We start from the raw sequence: 27673 nt of genomic DNA, 5'->3' as shown, positions 1-27673 counted from the left end.
CCCCTCCTCCGCCCTGCGGCCCGGCCGCCCCGCCGGCGGCGCTCGGGAAATATGAAGAGACGCTGCAGCTGCGGTGGCAGTGGCGACCACTGCAGCTCGGAGTGGTGCGCGCTGCGGCGGCGGCCGGGGCGGGACGCGGTGGGGCCGGGCGCGGAGAGGCCGGGAGCGCGGAGACGGTCGGGCCGGGCGCGCGGGGCCCGCCGGCGCCGAGGGAGCGCGCGCCCCGCAGCCCCCGCGCCGCGTCCCCCGGGTATGGGGCCCCGCGCCGCGGCCGCCTGATCGCGGGCCTGGCCCGGCCGCTCACGGGCTGGGGCCGAGGAGCCTACCCGCCCCCGTGTCTCCGCGCCCAAGCGCTCGCCCCGCTCGTTGCGGCTGCCTCGTCGTGTTGTCCCAGGCTGGAGGCGGGGGGGCAGAGCGCGCGCGGCGCCGCGGCGGCTCCCGGGGAACAGGGGCCCCGGACAGCTAGCGGCTCGAGTGGTTCGGGGCGCGCGGGAGGTCCCGGAGGAGGACTGGAGATGTCCTGTCTGTGCCGCCTCCTGCTCACATACCTGTTCCCGGCCCTCCTGCTTCACGGTGAGTTCCGGTGAGGGGGCGGGTGGTGGTGGTGACTGACCGCCCGCCGCAGCCGGAGGGTGGGAACCCCCAGGGCGGCCGAAGCCTCCCGGCGGAGCCGGTCTCCATCGCGGCGGCTCCCGGTCTCCGCACCAGCCTAGCCTGCTTCCTCCTGCTCACCCCTGAAAGAGGGGCTCGGCGTTTCCTAGGCTCCGAGCTCCTCTTCTCTGGCAGCGCCCAGAGCCCTTTGGCGGCTGGAGTGTTCTTTCTGGAAGGGTGCATACCTCTCACAACTTTTATCTCCTTAATCGATTGCCTCAAGTCTTAAGGAAAACTTCTATCCGCCGTTGGATTTTCAGACTGTAGACTGTCATGAAATGGCAGGCTTTGCGATCCTGTTTCCAAAGTGTCAAAGTACAGGAGGGGCTCTTGATGTGGTCCAAACTTTTATGGGACTGTAAAGAGAAACTAGGGTTATTTAAGCAGAAAAACAGCTCGCGGGTGTGTCTGTGTGCGCTTACCAAAACTAGTGTTTTTTGAAAAGGTAGTGATGGGGTTCTCTTCCAAGTAGACTGGATGCAGTTTCAAGGAGCAGGGACTTATAATAGCCAAGGTGTGATCATTAAAACCAGTCTTCTAAATTTTCTGAGACTTAACGCTAAGCTTAATTCCCTCATACCATAGCTTGATCATTTTGTTTCTGGGCTTCATGTGCCACATTTTCTCATCTCTAGTAAATTCTTACCCAGAGAACATCAGCGCTTTAAGAGAGTTCCAGGAATTGCCCTGAGAAAAAGAAGACAATTCCCTGGGAGTCGCCAAAGCAGATTCTGTGGTAGAATGGTGTTCATCATCAGGACAGGCAGTGACAGAACACATGGTGCTGATTCAGATGTCCTGAGTGAACTTTCCTTAATGGTGGACACCTGACTTTTCAGCAGAGCGCCTCCACCGGGAGCTTGGCTTTCCCTCCTCGGTACCTACTGCAACCACCCCAAACCTCTGTAGATCAGGTCAGTACACTCCAAGGACACTACATTTCTGAGTAGGACCTGCAGCTAGATGGAGCTTCAGAATGCACTGTAGCTAGCACTGCAGATCAAGCTGTGACCACCCTAGAAGATCTAGGAAGGTTAACCTTAAGCTGTACATGGCTGTTTTTTGTTTGTTTTGTTTGTAGCCCTACTTTGGGTAGGGGGCTTGGGCAGCACAGTTCCACAGCCCTTGCAAACATGTTGGACTGGGCTAGACCTGCCTGATTGCCAAGGTGTATTCTGAATGCTAGTGATTCCCAGACTTTAAAAGTTAGGATGGAAGGCTTGCAATTCGAGGGCCAAAGAGAGAAGGTATAATTATAGGGTTGCACTCCTAGGCCCATCTGCTTAGAATTACAGAGTAGTTTTCATCTTTGGCTGAAACATGAAACAAATCAGAGCCAATGAACAGATCAAACGGCAGCTGCCACACACACCAAAAAAAAAAAAAAGAGGGTGAGGGAGATGAAACGGAGAAAATTGTTCTCTTTTAAAAAATCTGTTGTAATATCTGTGAAGAAAAAAGATAGTATGGTCAAATGACTTTAAAATGAAAAATTACTTGAAATTTGGCAAAAACAATTACTTTTTGCATAAAACCATTGACTTTTGGATTACAAAAGCAAGATCCTTTAGATGCAGACTGGGCCAGTTCATACTGAAATTTTTCTCCTTCCTCTGAGAGGTGGGGGTTGTAATTACACTTCCTACCTCCCTAGTCCCAGCTTGGATTTTAAAAGCCAGCAGGTAACAAGAGCCCATGTATATCCTTAGTGAGGTCTGAGTATAGCCCCAAATCTCCAAATTTGAATCTGAGTTGACCTGAACTCCTTGGGATCAGGGATTACCCAGACCCAGCTGTGCCCTGTGCTGGGAGAACAGTTTGGAGGGAGTATGGAGAGGACAGTCTATGCGGTAAATGGTAAATGGGAAGACTGTAGGGCCAGACCCTGCGTGTGTGTGTGTGTACGTGTTGAGCATGAGGATAAAAGATTAAAAAACAAAGGTTTGTAAAGTTTAATTGGGTGACATGGATAACCCTCCAAAAAGTTATCCAGTTTTAAAGTGACTCTACAATGGCAAAGTTATTAACATTCCCCCAGAGGTCTACTTAGATTCTGCAGGAAATGTCCGACTCGGGGGAAGAAAATAAACATGGAATAGTTGTTCAATGTATAAATTCTCAGGATTGAAGAAAGGCTTATCATAATTCATTAGGATAATATAAAACACCAGGAAGGAATTGGGTATGCTTTCCTCCTTTTTTGCCTAATTTTTACTTGATTGAAGTAGTTTTGACAGAAACCACCTAACCCAAGAAAATGGCTGTCATTCTCTGTAGTTAGGGGTTTTGCAAGCATTTAAAATTTCTGTAGTAACAGATATCACTTGATCATATATTTTAATAGACATTATAAGTCTGAAGGAAATTACCTGAAATCTCCTTAGAACAGCTTAATGATTTTTTCCTGATAAATAAGCATTTTATTTTGCTAATCATAGGACACATCTGTCTATTAATGGTAGTGATTAGTAGGTAAAATTATATTTTCTGTGATTATAAATGTACTTGTGACAAATATTAATAAATTTAGTTTCACACATTCATGGATTGTTACACTGATAAGTCACACTAAAGTTCTCTGTGGGGATGCTGTTACGGTTGGCACGCAATCTTTGTCAATTTTTGAGCTACTTTTATTTCCACTAATTGCAAGTTATAAATCACCTTTAGGTCCTATTAGTGAGTAAATTAAGGTCTGGTAAGACCCAAGTCCATTGTTTATTTTTGCTGTTTTCTAAAACTGGAAATGTAGTGCAAACTCAAGTTCAAAATTTGATGGCATAAAAGTATACATGTCAGTGTTACTTTCCTCTCCCTCAACTTCTGAAAACAATTGCATTTCTTAATCCAAATAAAACCTATTAAATGTCGTGAAGGTATGCAGCTGGAAGATGTCCATTATCACTGTTTTCTTTACTTAGATGTAAAACCACAAAAATCATTCGGTTTCAAAAACACAGATTAGCATGAGGTATTCCAGAATAAATGGTGCTTTAATGCACAGCAAAGTGCTAATTCTCTTTTATTTTATTTTAAGTTTTGGAGCTGATGTTCTTATTTCCCAATGCTGTTTACTTTTGTAAAATTCATGGATTTTTCTGAAAGGTGAAGACATTTTTGAACTATTCTCTTATTCAAGCATATATTCTTTCAAAATATTTAAAAACTGTATATTACCAAATGATAGCTTAACCAACAAAATGTGAGGAAGTATTTTAAAATATGATTAAAAAATAATCTTTGAAATACTATTTTACTGAAGATAGTTCTTGTAAACAGAAAACATTGTCTTTTTCTGCACCTTTTCCCCCTTAGTCATAAAAGGAAATGTTAAAAAGGAATATGACTCATCTGCTCATAATGGGGCAAGGTTCTTAGACATATGTTAAATATTATTTTGTGAAATAAATTGACTTGCTTCAAACATATGGTTAAGCAGATCTATAATCGCCATGTTCATTCTTTATTTTAATATGCTTTTATTGATTTTAGAGAGGAAGGGAGAGAGAGAGAGCAATAGAAACACCCCCCCACTGGGGATCGAGCCCAAAACCCAGGCACGTGCCCTGCCCGGGAATCAAACCTGCGATCTCCTGATGCACTGGACGACGCTCAGCCAACTGAGCTACACTAGCCAGTAAATGAGAAAAGAACTAAACATGAGTGAATAATAGCACTGTTAATTACATACTGTTTAGGGACAGACCGATAACAGCTTGACATAATCAATTAAAATAAAGCATAAAACGTTTTAAGACTAGAAACATAAAAAGATAGTGATAGTACCCCACTACTGAAAGCTTACATAGCAGGACATGTTAATAGACTCTGCCTATGGAGTTGAAGTGATTACAGAGGAAACTTCAGTAAAAAACCTGCCATCATCGTCCAAGCATGACTTCTCACTGTGTCAAGATTTTTTTTTTATCTTCACCCGAGGACATTTTCCATTTTTTGTTCAGATAGAGTGGGAGGGAGGTAGAGAGAGAAAGAAAGAGAGGGAGAGAGAGAGAGAGAGAGAGAGAGAGAGAGAGAGAGAGAAAGAGAGAGAGAGAGAAAAAAACATCAATGTGAAAGGGACACGTTGAGTGGCTGCCTCTCACACGACCCAACCAGGACTGGGGACAAATTGCAACCGAGATATGTGCCTTTAAGGGGAACCGAACCCAGGTCTCTCTGAACCACTGGCTGATGCTCTAACCGCTGAGCAAAACCAGCCAGGGCTGTGTCAAGATTTTATATGTATAGGTCACTTAGTTCTCTTTAGTTGGGGAGTAAAATTATTATGGAAAGTCCCATGATAGGTATATAGGTTAGAAAAAGGATATGATGTCACCCCAAAATAATTAACAGTATTCTGTTCTCTAAGAGTTTTCCAGATTTATTTATTCAGCTAACCTATGTGCCAAGTGTCACTGCTTGCTATGGACAGGGATTGTGAGGAGGCACCGTCCCCCTTTCCTGAAGAGTCCTGAAGAATATCTAGGGGGAGGAAGAAAAGCTTACTGCGGAGCCCCAGAGCTGGGAGAGTGTCACTATGGTTGACTGCAGCATTTTCTCTGCCTGGAGTCCCAACGCACTGCGCGCGTGGACACCCCCCCCACACACATGCACCCAACTGTGCTGAAGAGCATGGGTGTGGCAGTAGCAGTCAGCTACAGACTCAACATGTAAATTTAGCAAGTGGTGGTTCAACCCCAGTGTCTAGCCTGGGGACCATGGCATTAGAAGAAAAAGACAGAAAATTACCTCCTCTCCAACTAAAGTAAAATGAAGCCAGGAATTTGAAATCTTGACTTCATTATACTTCTCATAAAGAGAAAATACCTTTAGTTATGAAGTTTTAAAGATTGGCAAAACTAGCTCTCTTTGTTTTTAGCTAAAAAAACAATGGAAGTAAAAGCAAGAGCTTGGTAAGCACAGGTACCCATGTGGTAGTAAAATCCAGTACGTCTGTGATACTACATGCTTTTATTCCAAAACATGAAAAGCTGTGCTGGAGTTTATCTAGCAGCATCCACTTCAAAGCACACATTTACTGTAATGGCTGCTTATTTAATTGGGCAGGACAATTTCATGGCTAAGCAATTACCTGCATTTAATCTAATCAGTCTCATTTTATCTGCTTTAAGTTTTTAGGTATCACACCAGTTCTAACTTGAGAGTATTTTCTCACTCTGATTATCAAAGGACTACATGTCACATTACATCAAGTACAGAAACATGTAAAATGAACTAGAAAAGAATCATTTAAAACCCTCTATCCAGAGACAAACATTGCTAATGTTTTGACATACTTATTTAGCCTTTTTAGTTGTTTTTTTAAACATTAAAGTACATATATAGACACTAACCTGATCAAAGATTATTTCAAAGTGTGATTGAAAATTGTTTCCTTCCCAACTAATTTTACATTTCATTATGTGTAACCTAGTTTGGAACTTGTGGTTCTCAATCTAGATAGGTAGGTGAAAACTGAAGAATATATCTAGAAAAATCGGAGATGTGGACCTGCGGTATACTGTCCTTTAACTTTTCCTATCACATGTAAAAACAGTAGTCCATGCCTAAAAGATAACCTTACACACAGTAGGCTCTCAAGTATTTGTTGAATGAATGAATATTGAGTTTCAAAAGGCAAGCACTTTACTCCTACCCCTCTCAACACCCTTCATCCTTCTGTTTGGTCCCATCAATTAACTGGATTGGGTTTTGAGAGAACCATGGTTTAGGAGTACATTTTGCTGCAGATGACTCTAGTAGAAATGCTGTATTTGTCCCCGTTTGGAAACGGCTAAGGACTGCTTTCTGAATGCATAATCTTGCCAATTCAGTGATGGAAACAGTTACCTGGTCACATAGGCTTTGTATTTAGGGTGAAATCTCTGCAGAAATGATCAACCCTATGCTTCCTTTCATTTTGGGACATCTGGTTATTTGATAGCATTGGGAGTTTTCACTCTCTGAAGAGTAGACTATTGCTACGATGACAGTAATTAAGATCATTCTATAGTCATTTAGGATTACTGTTGTGGAGTAATTTATTCCACACATATGCATGCATGTGAATAAACCCTCCAGAGCTCCAGGATTTCATTTAGTTCTCTGGAAGTGATAATATATGAAATTGTACCCCAAAGTCTTCAGGAATTAATTTGTTTTCAACAGGTGAACAGTTTTCTTCCAGAGTCTGCCTTCTTTCTCCTATACTTACTTATATTATTTGTCATAATAACTTTATCTGGGCCCAGGTCATGGGCTCCTGATGTTGGAGACCATTTTATAGTGAACTCATTTTGATGACCTCCTTATTCAGAATTCCACTGGACTGGGAATGGTGCTATGGAGAGTTTCCAGTTTAGTTGGTATCATGGACTGGCTCTCTGTGTAATACTTCACATTAAAATGTGGTTCTCCACTTATTCCTTTCTTTACTTGTATAGTAATTGTCACTTGGTAAATGAGATAAAATATGCATAAAGTGTATTGTCAAGTGTTATACAAACTTTAGTTATCACCATGATTATAATTTTTACTTTGTATAAATACAAGGGAAAAAGGAACATATCAGATGACTTAGCCCAAAGCCATGTTGAAGACTAAAAACTCACAGCTACTTTCTTATAGTATAGTTGCTTAATCCTTAGAGATACTCTTTTCCTTGGATTCATTTATAGCAGAATCTTAATGAATGGGAACCCAATTAATTAGTCTTTTCAATTAACCAAAACATTAAGAATCCTTAATTAATCAAAATGTTGATGTTATTTGTGTGTGTACTTTTACACACATACTTTCTCACTCTTGTCTTATAAGAATAATAAGGGGAAAAAACCTTTCATGGCTTAAACAGAACTATTTCCTGTTCACTCCAGTACCTCTGTATCCAAAGCACCATCCTATGGATGGTGATGTTCCTAATAATCACCTTAAACCACTTTAAGAACCTGAATCATCCGAGAAAGGTCATCATGTCACCTGCATTCAACATACAATGGCAGAGTTTTCAACAACCAAATATTTTGATTAGCCAACACTTCCAATTATGCAAAAATCCAATTAAATGGAAGTTTTAAAAAGTTATTATCTATAATCACATTTATTATGATAAATAATAGGTATACTCAGACAGGAACTATCATTGTAGTTAGTTGCCATGGTTTATTACTGCATTGCTAAGTGCCAGGATGATTGATTTACACAATTTAAGATGTATTAAGATAGGGCATATAAATATTTTGCAAAATTTTTTCATCAGATGCAATGCTAAATTAATAGAGTTTCCTACTTTCCTCCTTCCCTCTTTCCGTTATGCCCATCTTTTCTTTCTTTTAATATAATTTCTTGGTAACACTGTTACCTACAATGTATAAAAAATGGTCTGTGCCTCTCCAAGACTACAAAAAATATTTACTTCTAGTTGTTGAAAGCAGTTCCTTCTTTTATCTTTCTCATTTATTCATTGTAGAAGCTTCATAATTGAACTTCCTGCTTCCAGTCTGCTTTCCATTCCTCCAAAAAAGGGAAAAGTGATCTTTTCAAATGGAATTCTTATCATGCTCTTATATTGCTCAAAATCTTTATACCCGGCCAGTGTAGCTCAGTGGATTGAGTGTCAGTCCCATGGACTGAGAGGTCCCGGTTCAATTCCTGGTCAAGGTACATGCCTGGGTTACAGGCTCAATCCCCAGTAGGGGGCATGCAGGAGGTAGCCAATTGATGCTTCTCTCTCACATCAATATTTCAATCTCTCTTTCCCTTCCTCTCTTTCTAAAAAAAAAAAATCAATAAAAATATATTTTTAAAAATCTTTTGGCAGTTAAATTCACACTCAGTATCACACATGGCACTCTTCATCATGGCCCTTTATTTTATTAAATTTTATTTTATTTTCTTGCTGCTGCTCTGTCCTGAGCCATCCTGTGATCTCCCCTCCCTGAGCTTTCTCCAGTTCCTCCTACACAGATCTCTCCTGCCTGCCTCCTTATGCTTGAATGTGCTCTGCCTAGACCACTTCTGTTCATTCTTCAAGGCCTAGCTGCCCTTCCATGAACCCCAACAAGGCCTGCTGCCTCTGTCCCTATGAGTCCCTCTACAAGCCTATCTGGAACCTGGTTCCTTTCCCAACTGAGACTCCCTCAAGGCATAATGTTTATAGCTTCTATACCTAAAACAGTGCCTGGCCCTTCTGAATAAGTGAGTTGCTGGTTTCAGTCCCATATTGTAGTTGACATACTCCAGGTGACGCAGTAAATTCAGGGGTCCCTGTGTTGACCAGAAGTCCAAGTCTGGCCTCTGTGGAGGGTCTACCATGGCTGATCCAGAGAAGGGTATAGAGATATAGCTGTTACACTTGGCTTCTCCTGTAGCTGAACTTGGTGCTTCAAATGACCTTTTGATTCTCAGCTCTCATAAGTAGGCTGTCCACATTTTCTCTTTTTTTACTTTAAAAAAATATGTTTATTGAAATAGATAAGAGAGAGAGAAAACATACCTGTGAGAGAGAAACATCTACTGGTTACCTCCTGCACGTGCCCCAACCTGGGATCAAACCTATAATCTAGGTATGTGCCCCAACTGGCAGTTGAACCCACAACCTTTTGGTCTACAGGACAAGGCTCCAATCAACTGAGTCGCACTGACCAGGTGGCTGTCCACATTTTCCACACCAGAAGAGCCATGTAAATATTGGAGACCACTGTCGGTTAACTGCAGACCTAAGAGACACTTTCTCCTACCTATAGACACTCCTCATTTTACTTGACCTAAGTTTTTCTCCCTAAGAGTAATCAAGGTGGTGAGGCCTTTGAAGGGAAAAGATAAAAAGGAAAAAAATATCAACCCCACTTTCTTCCACTTTGAAAATACAGTATCACCCTAGAGTGTAAACCTGAAATCACATTGTCCCAAGTACTGTGCTAACTGCAGAGTTGTTCTTCATCTGATTGCTCACTCTGGCATCCTCTGGACTGACAGCCCTGTCAGGTTTGTGTGCTTTGCTTATTTTCTAATAAGTGCAATAATGAAATGGAGATTTGACTTTAGAAACCTTGAGTAATTTATATTTTTGCCTGTTTTCTAATGATTGTGTATTGGTCACTCTTGGATTTTATTTTTTCCACCCCTGGGTGAAAAACATAACTGTAGGCTCCTTTCCTGTGTGACTCTAGCCTTATGCATGACCCATGCACATCCTGGCCTCACCTCTCTTCCTCTGCCTTTGAACTCCAGCTTTCCTCCCAGAGCTCCTTCATCATCTCTCCCCTCGTTCTCTGACATTTAGGTCAGTGACACCTTAGGAGCCTCAAGGTCAGAAAAACTCATCTTTATTCTCCCTTGGGCTGCCGGCTTCTAAAATATATGAAGTAACAGTGAATAGGTATTTGTTAAACTGAGTGGAACTTGTCAATAACCACAGAGACTGGTACTTTGGGTCCCACCCTTTTCTACATCAGGGTTACCAGTTAACTTTGCCAGAGAGCCCTGTGTGTTTACTCTGAGCACCCTGTCCTCAGAGTGAGCCTGGCTCTGGATGACTTTTACCATCATTTTAACTGTACTATTAGCTAGGAAGGACTTTTTGAGAGTCTGATTATTATTTAAAATAACAACAGCTAACCTTTAATGAGAACTGTGTGCCAGGCCCTGTGTTAAAGAAAACAATCTCAGTTAATCTTAAGACCAACCCTAAGAGATGGGTAATGTTATTTCCTCTCTACAGATGAGTAGATTGAAGTTTGGAGAGGTTAAGTAGTTTAAAGTTACAGTGCTAGTAGTGTGTTTCATCAGTGGTAAGATGTGTGTGTGTGTGTGTGTGTGTGTATTTTTTTAAAGATCTTTGCAATGGATATATACCTTAATGGGGGTTCTGGTCCCTGTTAGCCTGCAGACAGCAGTTATGAGAGATGCCACTGTCTTTGCCTGGACACAGCTGCTCATCACATCATGCACAGGTGTCATCAGGTCACTCACTCCCTTTATGTGTATCCTTGGTGCTCTGTGTCTTCTGTATAGTGGCAAAGAGGCTGGTTTTGAAAATAGAGCAAACATTTGAGCCAAGCATGCTTGGTTTTTCCTCCATAATTGTTATAAATTATACTCTCAGCACAGAAGAAAAATCACTGTGAAAATCAGACAGGCTTCTTTATTTTTTTCTAATCTTTACCGAAGGATATGTTTTTCATTGATTCTAGAGAGAGAAACATCGATGTAAGAGAGAAGCATTGATCAGTTGCCTCCCGTATGCGCCTTGACCAGAGATTAAACCCACGACCTGGATATATGCCCTAAGCAGGAATTGAACCCGAAACCCTTTGATGCATGGGATGATGCTCCAATTGGCCAGGGCAGACAGTGCAGTGTAATGTCATTTGACATTAGTGAAGCAAATATTGATTACTGGGGGAAGAATTTCAATTTGATATTTTCTCATATGACTACAATCAATTTCTTAGAAAGAAAGATATCCACAAAAAGATGAGGATGTGTTTGCATTTTGTTATTGAGATATGTGTAAAGCAAAGGGATTACCTGTCGCATATTGAACAATGCAAATAAAGGCAAGACATTGCCACATCTTTTTTAATAGATAAAAGAAATGTCAAAGCAACTAGAGGCTGCTGTGCAGGGTTCTTGGGTATCTCAAGACTATTGCACTGTGTCATCATTTAGATGCAAGTGCTTTTTTGCCTCTGGTAATAAAATAATGATGTATCTTAATCATTGAAGTTTTAGATTGGATGAAATCCTTTAAGTGGTAGTTCCAATTTCAAACTCAAGCTGCCAAGATCTGGAGATTTCACTCATATCCACCATCCTCCAGGCTTCCTATCCTTACAGGAAAACATTTGCAGGGTGTAAAGGGGTTTACAAATCAATTTTTAAAACATAGCTTTGTTGACAGTGAGTTGATGGCATCTTTACTGATAGTTAGTATCATATTTACAGTAGAATCTTCCCCAATTTTCAATGCTTCATGACTTGAATTAAAATCTATTTTAAGTCAGCCACATCATAATTGATCACAGGACAGCAAGTTGTATATGTTTTATTCTTTTATTGCTTAACAAGAAATTCGGGAAATGCTTCCTATCATTAAAATAATTATAACTATTGGGGTTGGTGGAAGTACAGTGACTAGTACCCTTCTCTCTACTCTAGTTCAGAGCTAACTGAGGGATCAACATAGGTGACAGGCTAGTAGAAATTAAAACATTAGAAATCATGATAACTACTTGATCAGAAGACACGGTATAGATAGCTGTCTATGATAGGGTTGCTAGTAGTTCACCCCTGGATTTCCACCTGATGCAGTGTGATAGCCCAACAACTGAAGGGGCAGAGTCCTTACTTCCTGATGGAGAGCTGATCAAAATGCATGTAATTTATAAACAGGCTGGTTTTGAAAGATAAAGAGAAAAATGAATCAAACACACTTGTTTTCTCCATCAAACACACTACTTCACTTGGGAAGGGTTGAAGGAGGGGTGGGGAGAGACCGTCCAGGAGACCACTCTAACTGGAGGGCCTTGTGGGAAGCCACAGGACAGGAGGTCCTCCCTTCATAGCTACAAACATTAATATTGACACCACCAGGCACAGATTTCTTAGTTTCATTGTAGCTCAGGTGTGAATCACCTGATTTGGCTAAACTATGGTAAGATTTCATTTAATTCGAACACGAAACAATCATATTATTTTACGTTCTCTTTTTTATTTTTATTTTTATTTTTTTATTTTACATTCTCTTTTAACAATTTTCATTTAGTTGAATCATATCCATAGTGTCTTTGCCTCATTGCTGTTCCCTTCATTTAAGCTTTGCAGGAACAATGGGAGGCTATTGTTCCATCCCAGGGCATCATTTTACTCAGGGGAAGACCCTGAGGTTTCCCCTCTGGAGACTTGTCTTCTCAGTGCTTTTGATGAAACTTTCAAAAGACCTTTGATAGACGTCAGTGCTCTGAATCTTGGCAAATGTTTGCATATTTTAGAAATGTCTGCATGTTATCAACTCACAGGTCTGAGTTTCTTTAGTAGATTTTTATCATGTTGGTGTAAGTCGCTGTATTCTGGGTCTAACTTTCCATTTTCAAGAGATCTGTGATAAACCATGGTTTCTTCATGAAGTTATTCAGATATTGATTTAAAAATGTATAATTGCCTCCTCAGGTAGCATTCTAATAGGTGCATTTCACCTATTTTACATATATTTAAATTTTATTTTTGTATATATGGCTAACTAGTGTATTTTTTGCCAAAAAGGTGCTGAAAATGTAGTAGGTCCATAATAAAGACCTATTGATTAGCTTATTACTTCAGGAGTGAATCTCAAAGGAAACAGTGGGCTTTCCGATTATAACTCCATTTGTTTTCATTGCTTTAATCTCAACACTGGACTGGTGAGCGTTTACAACTATTTGTAGGATAAAGGACTTACACTGGAAATGACCTTGGGCCTAGCACTCCTTTACCCCTGGGAAATAAAAAATGCGTAATCTTCTTGTAATCACTCTTAATTTTAAACTCTATGTTATATATTTAGTCACTGACTTCGTGGGGGTGAGAAGGAGTCAGATTTGGAAGATACTTGGGGGAAATGTCGTGCCCTGCCTCCATTTTAGGGCAGGTGTAGGCCTTGCACTACTAAGAGGGCCTCCATTTGGAGACTGAGAAACCAGAAGATGCGAGACCTGGTGTGAGCAGATATGAGTCACCGGAGGGGACAGACCACAGTTGGGAGTTTTGGCAGCTGTTCCATGGGCTTTCTCCATTCCATCGAGGTTCCCTTTTCACAAAGGCTGGTCTCACTCTTTCTCTTCCTCACCTAAATGTCCACTTGCTCATGTCACCTTTTCTGACAACCCCTATCTTACCTCTCCCTTCAGCCCCATCTCCTCTTTGGTGTCTCTAGAACATGTCCATTTCTCTCTAATCTGTGACATTAATTTGTCTTCACTGCACAACTGCTCCTTTAGATGCATGAGTTTTACTATTTCATAGATGCATGGACTGGAGCTCAGGCTTTGCTAGCAACCAGCCAAGTGACCTCGTGCAAAGCCATGTTCATTATCTCCATGGACCTCAGTTTTCTCACCTAGATAATGATCTCCCAGGACACTTCCCACTTTGGACTGTATTTCTGAAAGCAGAGACAGTGATGAAGTCTGATGGGGTCGGCGTAGGTGTGTGTTTCTCACTCGCACTGATTTTCCTACCACAGATGGATCTTCAGCCTGATGCGTGTCTGCTATTACCCACCTTTCTGCTAACTTACACTATTCTTTTTCAGGGCTGGGAGAAGGTTCTGCTCTCCTTCATCCAGATAGCAGATCACATCCTAGGTCCTTAGAGAAAAGTGCCTGGAGGGCATTCAAGGAATCACAGTGTCATCACATGCTCAAACATCTCCACAATGGTGCAAGGATCACTGTGCAAATGCCACCAGCCATCGAGGGCCACTGGGTGTCCACTGGGTAAGAGGGCCAGGGCAGGAAGGGCACAGGAGGGTCTGGGGAGCACACAACTATGGAAGGCCTTTCTTAGGGTTTATCAGATACATATAGACTTTATATAATGTACAATGATTTAGGTGTTGTCTAAATTCTAACTAAGAGTGAAACAATGCTTTGAAATGCTGGCTGGTAAAGAAATAGCTAAGTACTTCAGAAATCATAGCTAAAGCAGAGATGATATTGCACCACTGTTAACCACAGGGTGTGAGTGAATAGGTCCTTGTTTACTGAACTCTGCGGGACCACTCCTGTACAAAAAGAATCCATTAGCAAGTGAAATTAGGATTCTGTGTTTTGCCAACCCTGAAACATGACTTGCAAGTTTCTGATGGTCTAAATATTCCAGCCATATTCTGGTAATTTAATATATGGCTCATGGTTCTAAGAGTAAGTTAAAAGGTTCTCAAGCTACCTCTACTAGCCAGGCTGTAGTTTTTGGATTCTTTTCCAGGCTGTGGAGCTGAGATTTATCCCAGTTTGAGCTCTGGCTTATCTTCCATTATAGCTTTTAAAAATAGCCTAGAAGCAGACCTGCAGTTTTTCTCCTACCCATTAAATTGTTGAGAATTAACAAGTCTAGCTCTGGGATCTGATCACTTCTCCCCTGCAGCCTCTGGGTACCTTGGGGAGGGATCAAATAAATATGGAGAAGAATAAAAAGGAATTTTATAAGATGATGAAGACCCTGAGGTTTTTCTTCATAAAAATGGGGTTTCTCAAAATAAATACATGATAAATATTTGAACAATGTTAATGTGATGTTTAATGTTTAAATAATTTATGTTTAATTTATTTTATTTTTAAAATATTTATTGAATATACAAATATTAACTGTGTGCCAAGCATTATTCTAGATTTTTTATTTATAACAATGAACTAAACAAACATGGTTCTTGTCTTCAGGAATTTTACAAATAAACACACAAAGAAGTACTATGATGAGGGAAAAAAAACAACAGGTGCTAAAGGAGAATACCAGGGGCCCTATTTTAGGATTGGGTGAGGTTAGGAAAGGTTACCAAAGAAGAGGACATTTGAGCTGAGATGTGGTTGGCTGTGCAAAGACTGAGGGAAGAGCTTTCCATCTGGAAGAACTAGCAAAGCCTTGAGTGGAGAAACCACTGATGCAGAACCCTTGTGGCTAGGGTGTATACACCAGGGAGAACAGCTCCAAATGAGGCTGCTGAGGAGGGCATGGTCAGCGTCCAGGGTACCTTGCAAGCCAGTTCTCTTTGAGTTTAGCTTTTAATCTAAGAGAATTCATTGAAGAGTCTTCAACAAGGGCCATGCGTAAGACATAATTCAACTCTGCTGTATGGCAAAAGGATGGTAGAAAAAGAGATTTGGGACTTCAGGTCAAGATGGCAGCATAGGTAAATGTGGTGTTCACCTCCTCCCACAACCACATCAAAATTACAACTAAACTACAGAACAGCCATCATTCAGAACTGCCTGAAATCAGCTGAATTGAAGTCCTATAACTACGAAATTAAAGAAACCACATTGAGACCAGTAGGAGGGGCAGAAGCACAGACTGGGCTGGTCCTACACCCATGTGTGGTGGATAAAAATTAGGAGGGATACCTGGGCTGTGAAGGTCCTCTCCAAGGAGTAAGGGGTCCCTGTCTCACACCAGACCTCCCAGATCAGGGTTCCACTTCCAGGAAGAGAAGTCCCCACAACTCTGGCTGTAAAAATCAGTAGGGATTGAGGCTGAGGGAGGCTGAGGCTACTGGAATCCCAGGCAGTTCCTCTTAAAGGGCCCACACACAGACTTACTGAGACTTGCTCCCTCTGGGCTCCAGAGAAGGGGAGGCAGCTTGAAAGGCACCAGAGACATACAGGGAAGAACTGAGTTGTTTGGCATCAGAGCAAGAGCTAGAGAAGCAGCTTTCTCCTGGACAGACATGCTGGTGGATGCTGTTGTTCCTCTGGTGAGCCCTTCCCCCATGGGGCAGTCAGAAGGCCGCCATATCTGGGACTCCAGCAACCTGACTGACACTGTTTGCCCCACCCTGGTGATTCCCTGAGGCCCTGCCCCACCCAACTTTTGAGCCCACCCAAGCTGTTTCCAGTGGCTTTACCATAGAGTTGGCCTGTCTTAGCTCCTGCTTCAGATTTTCCTAAATTCTCTCAAACAAGCAGCATCTGGCCTCAGTGAGCCCCATACCTTTCACTAAGTGGCCCAGGCATGGCACCAGCAGCAGCCAGCCTTGGTTCACAGCTTAGTCTCTCTTGGGCACCTCCAAGTCCAACACAAGAAGCAGCCATCTGCAGATCACTTTCTAGCTTATACCTGGTGGCTCTCAGGAAGAACACAGGCAATGGTTGACCTTGGCCTGTACCTCCAAGGAGGCCCCAAAGGCAACACACCCAGTAGATAGTTTCAGACCACCTCAAAGCACCATGACCCAACCACCTTCACAAGTGACACCTCAGTAGGTACCAGAGCCCTGCTGAAGTGAATCTTGTTCTGTGGGGTAGGCCTCTGCATAGCTGATCCTCCGAGATGGTCAGATCCTCCAAGCTATTAGTGAGCAGTGAGCACAGCCAGTCCTTACAAATGATCAGCCTGAGTAAATCCCTCCCATTGATGTGCCAACAGCAGTCAAGACTCAATTACAACAGAAGGTTGAACAGTCCACATAGGGAGTGCACCTCATGTGCCCATCTGGGGTGGTCAGGCAGGCCATGCCACTAGACCCTACAGGACACCTACTACAATAGGCCACCCTAGGAAGCCTAGGAGACATAGCAACTCTACCTAATACATAGAAACAAACACAAGGAGGCATCCAAAATGAAGGGACAAAGAAACATGTCCCAAATGAAAGAACAGAACAAAACTCAAGGAAAAGAACTAAACAAAATGGAGATAAGCAATCTAACAGATGCAGAGTTCAAAACACTGGTTATAAGGATGCTCAATGAACTTAGTGAGAATTTCAAGGAACTTATTGAGGACCTCATGAGCATAAAAACAGACCATTCAGAAATGGAGGATACATTAAATGAAATAAAAATTAATTTACAGGGAATCAATAGTAGAGTGGGCAAAGACAAGAAGCAAATCATAGATTTGGAATATAAGGAAGCAAAACACACCCAATCAGAAGAGCAAAAAGAAGAAAGAATTCAGAAAAATGAAGATAGTATAAGGAATCTTTGGGACAACTTCAAGTGTACCAACATTCACATCATGGGGGTGCCAGAAGGAGAAGAGAGAGCAAGAAATTGAAAACCTATTTGAAAAAATAACGACAGAAAACATTCCTAACTTGGTGAAGGAAACTGACATACAAATCCAGGAAGCAGAGTCCCAAAGAAAATGAACCCCAAGAGGCCCACACCAAGACACATCATAATCAAAATGCAAAAGGTTAAAGACAGAATCTTAAAAGCAGCAAGAGAAAAGCAGTTAGTTACCTACAAGGGAGCTCCCATAAGACTATCAGCTGATTTCTCAAAAGAAACTTTGCAGGCCAGAAGGGAGTGGCAAGAAATATTTAAAGTGATGAATAGCAAGGACCTACAACCAAGATTACTCTATCCTGCAAAGCTATCATTTAGAATCAATGACCATATAGTTTCCCAGATGAGAAAAAGCTAAAGGTGCTCATCACCACCAACCAGAATTATATGAAATGTTGACGGATCTTCTTGAAGAAGCAGAAGATAAAAAATATAAATGATAAAATTGCGATAAATACATACCTGTCAACAACAGAATCTACAAACAAAATGAGCAAAGAGAACAGAAACAGACTTCTAGATACAGAGAACTTTTTGTTGGTTGCCAGATGGAAGGGGAATGTGGAGATGGGCGAAAAGGTAAAGGATTAAGAAGTACAAATTGGTTGTTAGACTGAGGAACCTCAAAAGGAAGGGGGGAGGTGGGACAAAGAACTTCTATGTATATATGCATAACCAATGGACACCTATAATAGTGTGGGGAAGGCAGGAGGGGGTTGGGAGCGGGGAGGAGGGGGTCAAGGGGAGAGAAAGGGGGAAACATCTGTAATACATTATAATAAAGATAAATTTAAAAAGGAAAAAAAAATGATTTGGGGATGACCAATGAAATTGCAACAGTTAACACTTGAGATGAAGGAAACTTAGGTAAGGAGGGCAGCAGGGCCAATGGAGAAGTGGATGGACTTGACCTATGCTGAACTCCGGAGGTCAAATCAGCAGACCGTTAGTGCTTAAATAAAATATGAAAGCATTTAATATTAAAAATAAGTGATCTTAGCTAAACCTCAAGGGATAGTAATCACTACTCATATTAAAATTATCTTTCCACGGAGGAGAAATCCTGGTTCTTCTCTCCCTCCTTTTTCACAGATGATGGATGCTCAAAGTACTGCTGTGTGCTTTATGTCCATATGGTGTTATTTGACATCAGTTGACAGTCTTTACCTAGTGAAAGGTACCCACTTCAAAATCGTGTTTATCTTTTACCAGTTTAACTTAAAAATGGAAATGTTAACAGTTTAGAGAACCTCTGGCCTTTGGGATTTCAAGCCCCACTATTTGATTTAGCAATGCTGAGACAACTCAAACCAGAATCATTGTATATAATATAAATATAAAATTTATAATATTGAGACTAGGATTTAGCAAAAGGAATGGACAAATTCTTTGGCCAACACATTGAAGAAAACCTTTATCATTTGCCTAGTGTGGACTGTGCTACATGTCTGTGAAGTGATTACAATTGGAACACTGTAAGGAACAGACCTAAGTTAAAACCTACTGAACCATTTGCGCTCTATTGACCCAATCCAAGTATTTCTGGCCTAGGAATCTAGCATTTATCTCACACCACAGCGAAAAACCTTTTGTTGTTGTCAACAACATAAAACAAATGGACCCTTAAAGTTGTTACATTAGCTTTATTTTACTAATTGCCTCCTTTCTAGAGGGAAAATTGATTTTGACTGGATGGGAAGGCGAATTTCTGATGGCCTTTAAGTGATGCCTCCCCGAGACTAGGTTACACTGCAGGACAATGGACATCTAGCACCTGCCTGCTCTAGAGAAGGTCCATAAAGCAGGAGTTGTCAGGAAATCAGTCATTTTTGAACTTGCATAAGGGAACCTCTTTCATAGGCCAGGATTACACTCTTTTTTCCTTTTTCCTACCAGAAGAGATTTCTCTGTAAGTTAGGACCATGGGTGGAACTGCTGATGGCAGGTTTCTGTCCTCCTGGATTGTTCATAAACTTGAAAGGCTTTCTGGTGTAGACTGATTAGGCTCGTAGGTGCTGGGGCCGGACTGCTCTGGTTCACCGTCTGGCTCTGATACTGGCTGGGTATATAACCTTGGCCATGTTTTTTAATCTCTTGTGCCTCTGTTTCCCCACCTATAAAATATGGACAATAATAATACCTACCTAACTCATAGGTTATTGTGAAAAATCAATAAACTTGTATCTATACTGGATTTAGAACACTGTACGCATTTTATTATCACTGTCATTCTTAACACTGTAATGAGTTTCTTCTTCATGCCTTTGGGCTTAAAAAAATCTTTCTTCCCCTTTTCATCTTCAGCTGTGAAGTGAGGTCAGGTCCAGAGTTCATCACAAGGTCTTACAGATTCTACCACAATAATACCTTCAAGGCCTACCAGTTCTATTATGGTGGCAACCGCTGCACAAGCCCCACCTACACCCTCATCATCCGAGGCAAGATCCGCCTGCGCCAGGCCTCCTGGATCATCCGTGGGGGCACAGAAGCCGACTACCAGCTGCACAGTGTGCAGGTCATCTGCCACACGGAGGCGGTTGCCGAGACGCTCAGCCAGCTGGTGAACCGCACGTGCCCTGGCTTTGTCCCTGCTGGAGGTGCCTGGGTACAAGACGTGCCCTACGACCTACTGCAGGAGGAAGATGGCTGTGAGTGCACCAGGGCCGTGAACTTTGCCATGCACGAACTGCAGCTCCTCCGGGTGGAGAAGCAGTACCTGCAGCACCACCTGGACCGCCTGGTGGAGGAGCTCTTTCTTGGTGACATCCACACTGATGCCTCTCAGAGGACGTTCTACCGGCCATCCAGTTACCAGCCCCCTCTGCAGAATGCTAAGGTACCCCAAAGCTGACTGCCCTCCGGGCCCTGCACCCTGCTCTTCGTGAAGTAAAATGAGGGACCTAAAGGCATGTTTTGTCAATGGGGTCCAAGAGATCCCATGACAGAGAGAGAGCTGAGTCATGAAGGAGGGACCGCTGGGCAGTGAGAGGCATCTCAAAGGACTGCCAGGGGAGGGACACATAGCCAGAGTGAGGAGACCTGGGTCAGCCACCAACTTGCTTTGTGGGTGGGGCCTTAATTTTCTTATTTGACGTGGTTGGTGATTCTGGTGGTGTGGTAGGGTCTCGGGTGGTGGTCCTAGAAAATTCCTGAGGCTCTTTTCAACTCTAACACTCTAGGAACATTTCCTGTGATTCTAAGAGGAAAGCATGAAAACCTGGAGGAGGTGGGGAGGCTCTGGGGAACAGCAGCGGTGCTGTTTACATAGGGTTGTAGACAGCATGATGATCTCCCACCCACAGTACTGCTTTCAGACTTCACAGCAACCCTCAGAGGCAGATACTTCCACCCTCAGAAGAGGCAGCTAAGGTTCAAGGGGTTAGCCTCCTGCCCAAGGTTACCCAGTTAGTTTCAGTGGAACTTGAACCCAAACCTCTTTCTCCAGACCCCATGCTTTACTAAATTAAATGTAAAGTCATTGTGATCAGAAGGGAGAATGGAGGGGGTCAGGAAAAAATTCAAACCTTAAAATGTTCTTTTCTTGAATGATAATCCAATAATCCTATTTGAACTTCACAAAGTATTTTCTTCCCATGGGCCCAGAATTTGAGTCAGCATGTAATACAGTTGGTTCCACTACAGGAGTTAGGGATGTTTGAGGCAGGGAGGGTGTGCGGGGCTCTGATCACGGTGGGCCAGGGTGGCAGGCAGTTTTCTCTAGAACAGCAATGCTAATTGAAGGGTGTTGTTTGACTTTTGTTTGGCAATTTATTCACTTTTTTAAAACTCATTTTTCTTCTTAGCCCTTTGAGATCATTCATGACTAGTAGAGAGATCACAGAATACTTCCCCTGCCAAAGACCATTCAGTGTTATCTTTTGAGCTGTGCTATTGTGAACTCTTATGATGAAAGTCATTCTTACTATAATTGTGGGAAATCTGCTGAGTCCACTCGGCAGAGGCTGCTTCCTCTGGGCACTGGTCAGGGGTGGTCTTGGGTGTGAGGTGAGGCCAACTGAGGGCTGTGGGCTTCAGAACCAGCACTCCCTGGGCTCTCCGCACCCAGGTAGCTCGCTGTCCTGCTCATCATGCCCCGGGGGGCAGTCCCCGTGGGGAACAGGAGCCAGGTCCAATGTGTTCACCTCAGTAGCGCCAGAGGCACTGAGGAGGAAAAGGTGAGTGAGGGCAATGAGCAGGAGGCCACGGTCGTGCCCGCTTCCAGGCTTCCTCTGGGGATGGGTGAGGTCAGGGGGGCCTTAGCTCTGACTGTTCCACACATTGATGCGAAGGCATCAAGAAAAGAATCTTCCACATTGTGGCGTGTGGGTGAAGGCCTGGTTTTTGGAAAAATGGAGGAGTAATGAGCTTCCATTTCCATCATGGGACCTTTCTAGTTGGTAGCATTATCCAGAATCTGTGTTGAATGTTGCCGCTAAATAGCACTTTTGTTGAAATCTTTGGTGTGCGATAGCAGCCGGGAAACATGATTTTCATACGTACATTTGGCTTCCTCTGAGTACAGTCTAGCCAGCTTTTAAATTATCTCTGGTGATGGGAGGTAAGAATGTCATATATAAAAATGGTCACAGATAATTTAGAAAACTCATGCGAGCCAAGAACACCAGCCCCAGTCTCACCCTGAACCTTTATGAAGATCAACTAAGCCAGCAGAGTCCTTTTCAAATTCCTGCTCACTCGGCAGGGGAGACACTAATGAGCAGCAAAACAGCCAAAATTCGGGCATTGAGGCCAGGGGCTGAGGCAGGAGGAAGGAGACAGGAGGCTGTTGCTCAAGGAGGAGCCCAGGGCACAACCCCAGACTGCCTGAGCTGGAGTCAGGACCCCTCTCTCCAGCTCAGTACCTGACGTTGGGCTGGTCATTGCACACACTTGGGTTCAGATCCCATTTCCTCATCCGCAGATGCCTCTGCAGGCTCTTTGATCTCTTAAGTTCTGTTAAGGATTCTAAAAAAAGGAGTATTAATATAATGTTTGCTTTCTTACCCTTTTGTCTTCTCCCTCAAATTCACTGTTGTCCTTCTGATGGCATGCTCTTCAGAAAATCTAAAAGGTAAAATCAATATTCCTAAGACTTGCAGCTGCAGACAACTCTCTCTCACTCCACCTTGCCCTGGTTCTGGAGGAGGGAGTTCTCCTGGTCAGCATCCCTCTCTAAATAGAGGCTCTGCTAAGGTAGTTGCGGGAACATTTACCCAGTTTTGTAAGAAGTAAACTCTTTAAACTCTAGGTCTGATTCTCTCATTCAAGAAATGTTAGGGTGGAAAGAACCTTGGGTCTTAGATATTATCCAAGATGTACTGCTAAGTAAAAATAATAAAACGGAAGGTATGGAAGAGCATGAAAAGTATGATACCATTGTATAAAGCTAATCACAAAAGAAGAAGATAAGCTAACAAAGGCATTAGTATTTCTGGCAGGGTACTTAGGAAGCGTGATGATTGCTTCTGAGGAGGGGGCTGAGTGACTGGGAGACAATCAAACAGAGACTTTTCAATGTATACCTTTTTGTACCTTTTGAAATTTGTGCCATGATCTTAAATTACTTAAATGCAATCACCACACAAAACTAAAGTACATTTTAAAATTAAGACTCCAAGGCTTAGAGTGCTGTGGCCACAGACGAATATGGCAGCAGGCAGGTGTCCAGGGCCCAGCATGTGCTCTCCACTGCCTGGGCTGCCAGCTGGGGGAGGGTTCCCTCGAAGACCAGGCCCTGAGGCCCTCATGGCTCTGCGAGCTGAAAGGGCTCGTTCTTCTCTTGTTGTCCCTGGCATTGTACGTCTTGGCCTGCAGTGTGCAGCAGTCTTCAGGAAGTTTTTAGATCCTTCCCCAGGACAGCTATGAGAAGGAATAAAGCACTTGGCCCTTGGTGCCTTTCCAGACACCAACTGCAAAGCCCCAGGTGCTCCTGCCCCATGGGTCTGTGGGAAGGAGCAGAGGCTGGAAGCACATCCGGAAAGACCGCATGCCCCCGCCACCCCCCTCTTTGAACTCCTTGCCTTCCCTAATTGCTGGTCCGTAGAGACCTGGTTGAAAATTAGTTTAAATGCTAAATTGAGTTTGAAACCACTAGTCTCAGCCCCTCTGGAAATTGGACACCATGTAAAAATAGAAACGTTAAATCATCTTGTTTTTCTCAGTTTTATACAGCTTTGCTGTGAGGTTCGGAATCCTTTGGCAAATAAATTACGTTTGAAGAAAATCAGGTGTGCTGGGAGGATTCTTTCAGGATGAAATTGGCTACTCTTCATTTCAAAAAATCAAGGCCACCTAAAATAACCCTGAGAGAAGATGCTTTGCCTAAATTGAGTTTAACACCCAGGCAGCCATTACCGTCTACCTAGATTCTGGTGCAGTTGAAGGGTTAGGGAGGTGCATTTTTTCCCATGGTAGAATCAAAATGTAATTAAAAGCAAATGATGTCTGGGGTCATTGGCAAATGCCAAGGCTCAGTATCAGACTTGTTAGCAAATGGAATTGGTCTTTCTCCAAAATCCTGCACTGACTTAGCCACAGGGTTGTAAATCAAAGGGTTTGTCAGAAAACCAGACAACTTTCCCCAAGCTATGTATCTTAAATATTCTGCCCCAGCATGCTTACAGCAGGAGGACTGCACATCAGAGAGAGAAGGCACCCATGTTTTTTTAAGAGTATCTGGGCACTATAAATGAAGAAGGAATAGCTTGTGCACTTTCTTGAATTCTGTAGAAACCTCTAGACAGTGAATGAACAAGCATTTGTTTCTGAGGAATCTTGCCTTTCGAAGTCTTTTCAGAGTATGTGAAAAATACAGATGAACTGTGAGACTTTGGCTGTGACATCAGAGGGACTTTGAACCAGGTGGCCATGGGCAGTGGACTTTACCGCGCAGCTCCAGGGGACAGGTCTGCAGCAGAAAGGGGTCTCTCCCTCGGCATGTGCTTGGTGTGGCTCCCAGGGGGAAGGGTGAGTGGGTGTCACAAAAGTAAGAACAGAAGGAGCCAGGTGCTCGTAGAAGAATTTGTATTCCTTCTCTTTCTGCCATTGTAGGGAAAGGAGAGGGGTTTGCTGAGGCGATAGGAGATGGAATAGGTGGTAGAGGACCAAGAGGTTTAGGACCTCATGACTTAAAACGGCTTCAGGTGCCCTCTTACATTAACGATGGCTCCTGAAGAAAACGGTGAGGTGTTCACTGGGGCTGGGCATCTTAATTGTAAGGCAGCAAATGTTGCACGGTACATAAAATTGAGGGTGAATGATGGTACTTCGACTGAAAGGCCTGCTTGTGTGGACATTTATGTGGGCCAGGTATGGAGTGTCACATGTGTGCTGCACTACACAGTTGTTGGCATATACTTTTATTGCAGAAACAGTTTCTTATATTTCTTGATTCTACAGTATTTCAGCAGATAAACAGACATGCAAAATTGCTTTATTTAAGGAATTAGCAGACTAGGAAATACTTGTTGTCAGGAACAGTGCAAATAGTAAACATTTCTTCCCTTAAAAGGCAAGAAAGCTGAGCGGACACAGTGAAAGCCTGAGCAGTCAGGAAGTTGGCCATTCAGAAAGTTCGTACCAAGTCCCTGCTGTGTGGGAGTGCTGACTGCACACTGTGGGGAGAGAGGATGGGAGAAATGGGCAAAACTGGTGTCCATTGCATCTCCAGCAAATTTAATTATTAACATTAGTCTGCTTTAATTATTTAAATCAATTTAAATTACTAGAAGAAGAAACAAACAAGTAAAACATAAATAGAATTTCTCTTCTGAAACCATTTTAAAGTCATTTCTATTAAAGAACCAGTTTTTATGGTTCTTTTTATCTAGCTGTTGAGTCTGTACATAGTATGTATAATGTATAGGCATGGTGGAAGCAAAATTGTTTTTTGTGTGTTTTGCTGATATCCAGTGTGGCTCAGTGGATTGAGCATTGTTCCATGCACCAAGAGGTCACTGGTTTGATTCCCAGTCAGGGCACATGCCCGGGTTGCAGGCTCAATCCCCAGTAGGGAGCATGCAGGAGGCAGCCAATTGATGTTTCTCTCTCATTGATGTTTCTATCACTCTAAAATCAATAAAACATACACACACACACACACATATACATACATTTTTTTTCATCTTCACCCAAGGATATTTTTCCATTGATTTTCAGATAGAGTGGGAGGGACGGAGGGAGAGGGAGAGAGAGAGAGAAAGAGAGAGAAAGAGAAACATCGATGTGAGAGAGATACATAGATTGGTTGCCTCCCATATGACCCCGACCAGGGCTGAGGCTTGAACCACAACTGAGTACTTGCCCTTGACTAGAATCCAACCTGTGACTCTTTGGTCCGTGGGTCAATGCTCTTAACTGCTGAGCCAAACCAGCCAGGGCAATATTTTTTAAAAAAGAAAGACCTTTGGGAGCTAACTTTTAGATTCTTAGAAAACCCACTTCTGGAAATGTGTTGCTCCCCAGGGTAGACAGACTCTCTCTAGCGGTGGCCCTTCAAGCTACAGCTAAAGAGACCCAGCATGTATGGACATGGCTATTCACCTTACTTCTTTCAGAATGTGGACTCATCGCGATTCCTTCAGGTCAAAATGAGCCTAAGCTCATAAATTCTCAGGATCCCAGATCTGAAAGTATCCCAAGAGGCCCCTCCCACCGGCCTGTCAGCTGTCATTATTTGTGATAATGCTGCCTTACTCTTTTCATATTTTTAAATATCCAGTGATATGTTTCTGTCAATCAATCAATCAGTTCAAAACCTTTATCATACTCACTGCACTCTTTAAGATGTCATGGGAAATATGAAAAAGAGAAAGTCTTTGGTCTTGGCCTTGAACTTGTAGTGAAATGGAGACAATCTGGGAAGATCACGTGTAGGAATACCTATAGTAGGAATTTAATCAAAGACATGGGGAATTGCAGTTGTAAAAAAGTTTCCAACTCAGTCATTGGTCTTGGCAGTTTTCTTCCTGAGAAACATTGATGTGTTTTTTATACCATGGAACAAAACTCTATGAAAGGAATTTTTCATCATCTAATCCCATTTCTCCTCCTTGAACAAAACTTTTAACCCAAGAAATGTTTTATTCAGCCTACTTCTCTAGTTGATCTATTCACAACGAGATCATATCAAGTAATTTCTTCCATTCTGGGAGACACTGGAAACAAGTGGGTACTGTCAACAAATGTTGATGAACCAACTCTCCAGAAATAAATATTGGCAGGGAACAGGAGAAAGCCTGGAGAATCCCTATCAGTCATCAGCTAGAGAAGACCTTTTCCAGGGACTGGAGTCCTTCACAGGGAGACGTGTGATTTTTGCAGGATGTCAGTCTCTGAGGCAACCAGGGGCCAGGAAGTAGCTCTCAGCAAGCTCCAAGACCAAATTATGTTCCAGTTTCTGCATTTGGCGTATGAAGTCACCTGAGCCATGTTATTCTCTCTCTGTGCCTTGGTGGACTCATCTTTCAAGTGTACCTATGGTCTCTTTGGGAGGTTGTAAAGCTTAAGGAGGCAATATACTTGAACTTCCTCAGAATCAAATGCCCTGCCCATCCATGCAAGCTGCAGATTATTTCATGTGTTACCAGGGTGCTGGGCAGGAATCAGAAAGGGGAGTAGGGAAGACCCCACTCTTTGCCTAAAATATTGCTCACTTACAAAGTTCAAGGTTGATATTTCATTTTTAGAATAAGCTTATTTTTTCCCCCATGAGATTAATTGTATAAGGATCTTTTTTCTTCCCTCCCCCTTTAGAATTAAAGCTTTTTATAGGTGGTGTAAAGAATAGCAACAAGGAAACACATTCTGGTCTCTGCTTTAATCTTCAGAGCTTCTGTGTACAGAAATCCTGACTTTAAAATAGCCCATTCTGAGATTCAGAGGAAGGGAGCGATGTGGAAGCCCCATCAGAAGCCTGGGAGAGTACAGCTTCTCACATGAGAGTCATTTGTCAGAACGTGGTCCAAAGAAAGAGAGTAACTTCATAAAGCAGATGATATTTCATAGTACAAATTACTCTTCATATTGAAAAATGCTTCTCTTTTATTAACCTTGAAAGGCTACAATTTAAGAAAAGCATCTTAGAAAAGAGAAAAACACTAGAGCCAATGTAATATACAAGCTTTACCTTCTGTCTCCCTTAGTTGTTCCTGTAGGTATTTTGGGTTTTATTTAATCCAAGGAATTAAGAGCACAAATTAAAAAATGTAAATGTCTGTCCAGAAAACAGAGGTGTTCCTCTTATCCAACCACGGCTA

At 42.6% G+C, this 27673-nt stretch overlaps 1 protein-coding gene across 1 annotated transcript in view; it reads left to right on the top strand.

The window, feature by feature from the left end:
* Window positions 1–452: 452 nt before the first annotated feature.
* Window positions 453–27673, top strand: part of APCDD1 (APC down-regulated 1) — a 38625-nt gene continuing 11404 nt past the window's right edge. The window contains exons 1-3 of the mRNA XM_036244942.1: window positions 453–573; window positions 13943–14126; window positions 19722–20253. Coding sequence (XP_036100835.1) covers window positions 516–573; window positions 13943–14126; window positions 19722–20253 — 774 coding nt within the window. The 5' untranslated portion in view covers window positions 453–515. The remainder of the gene's footprint in view (window positions 574–13942; window positions 14127–19721; window positions 20254–27673) is intronic.

Source organism: Molossus molossus, unplaced genomic scaffold (assembly GCF_014108415.1).
Source record: "Molossus molossus isolate mMolMol1 unplaced genomic scaffold, mMolMol1.p scaffold_m16_p_6, whole genome shotgun sequence".
In the NCBI taxonomy this organism is placed as follows: domain Eukaryota; kingdom Metazoa; phylum Chordata; class Mammalia; order Chiroptera; family Molossidae; genus Molossus; species Molossus molossus.
The sequence above is the reverse complement of the archived record's forward strand: the minus strand, read 5'-3'. Positions and strand labels throughout refer to the sequence as shown.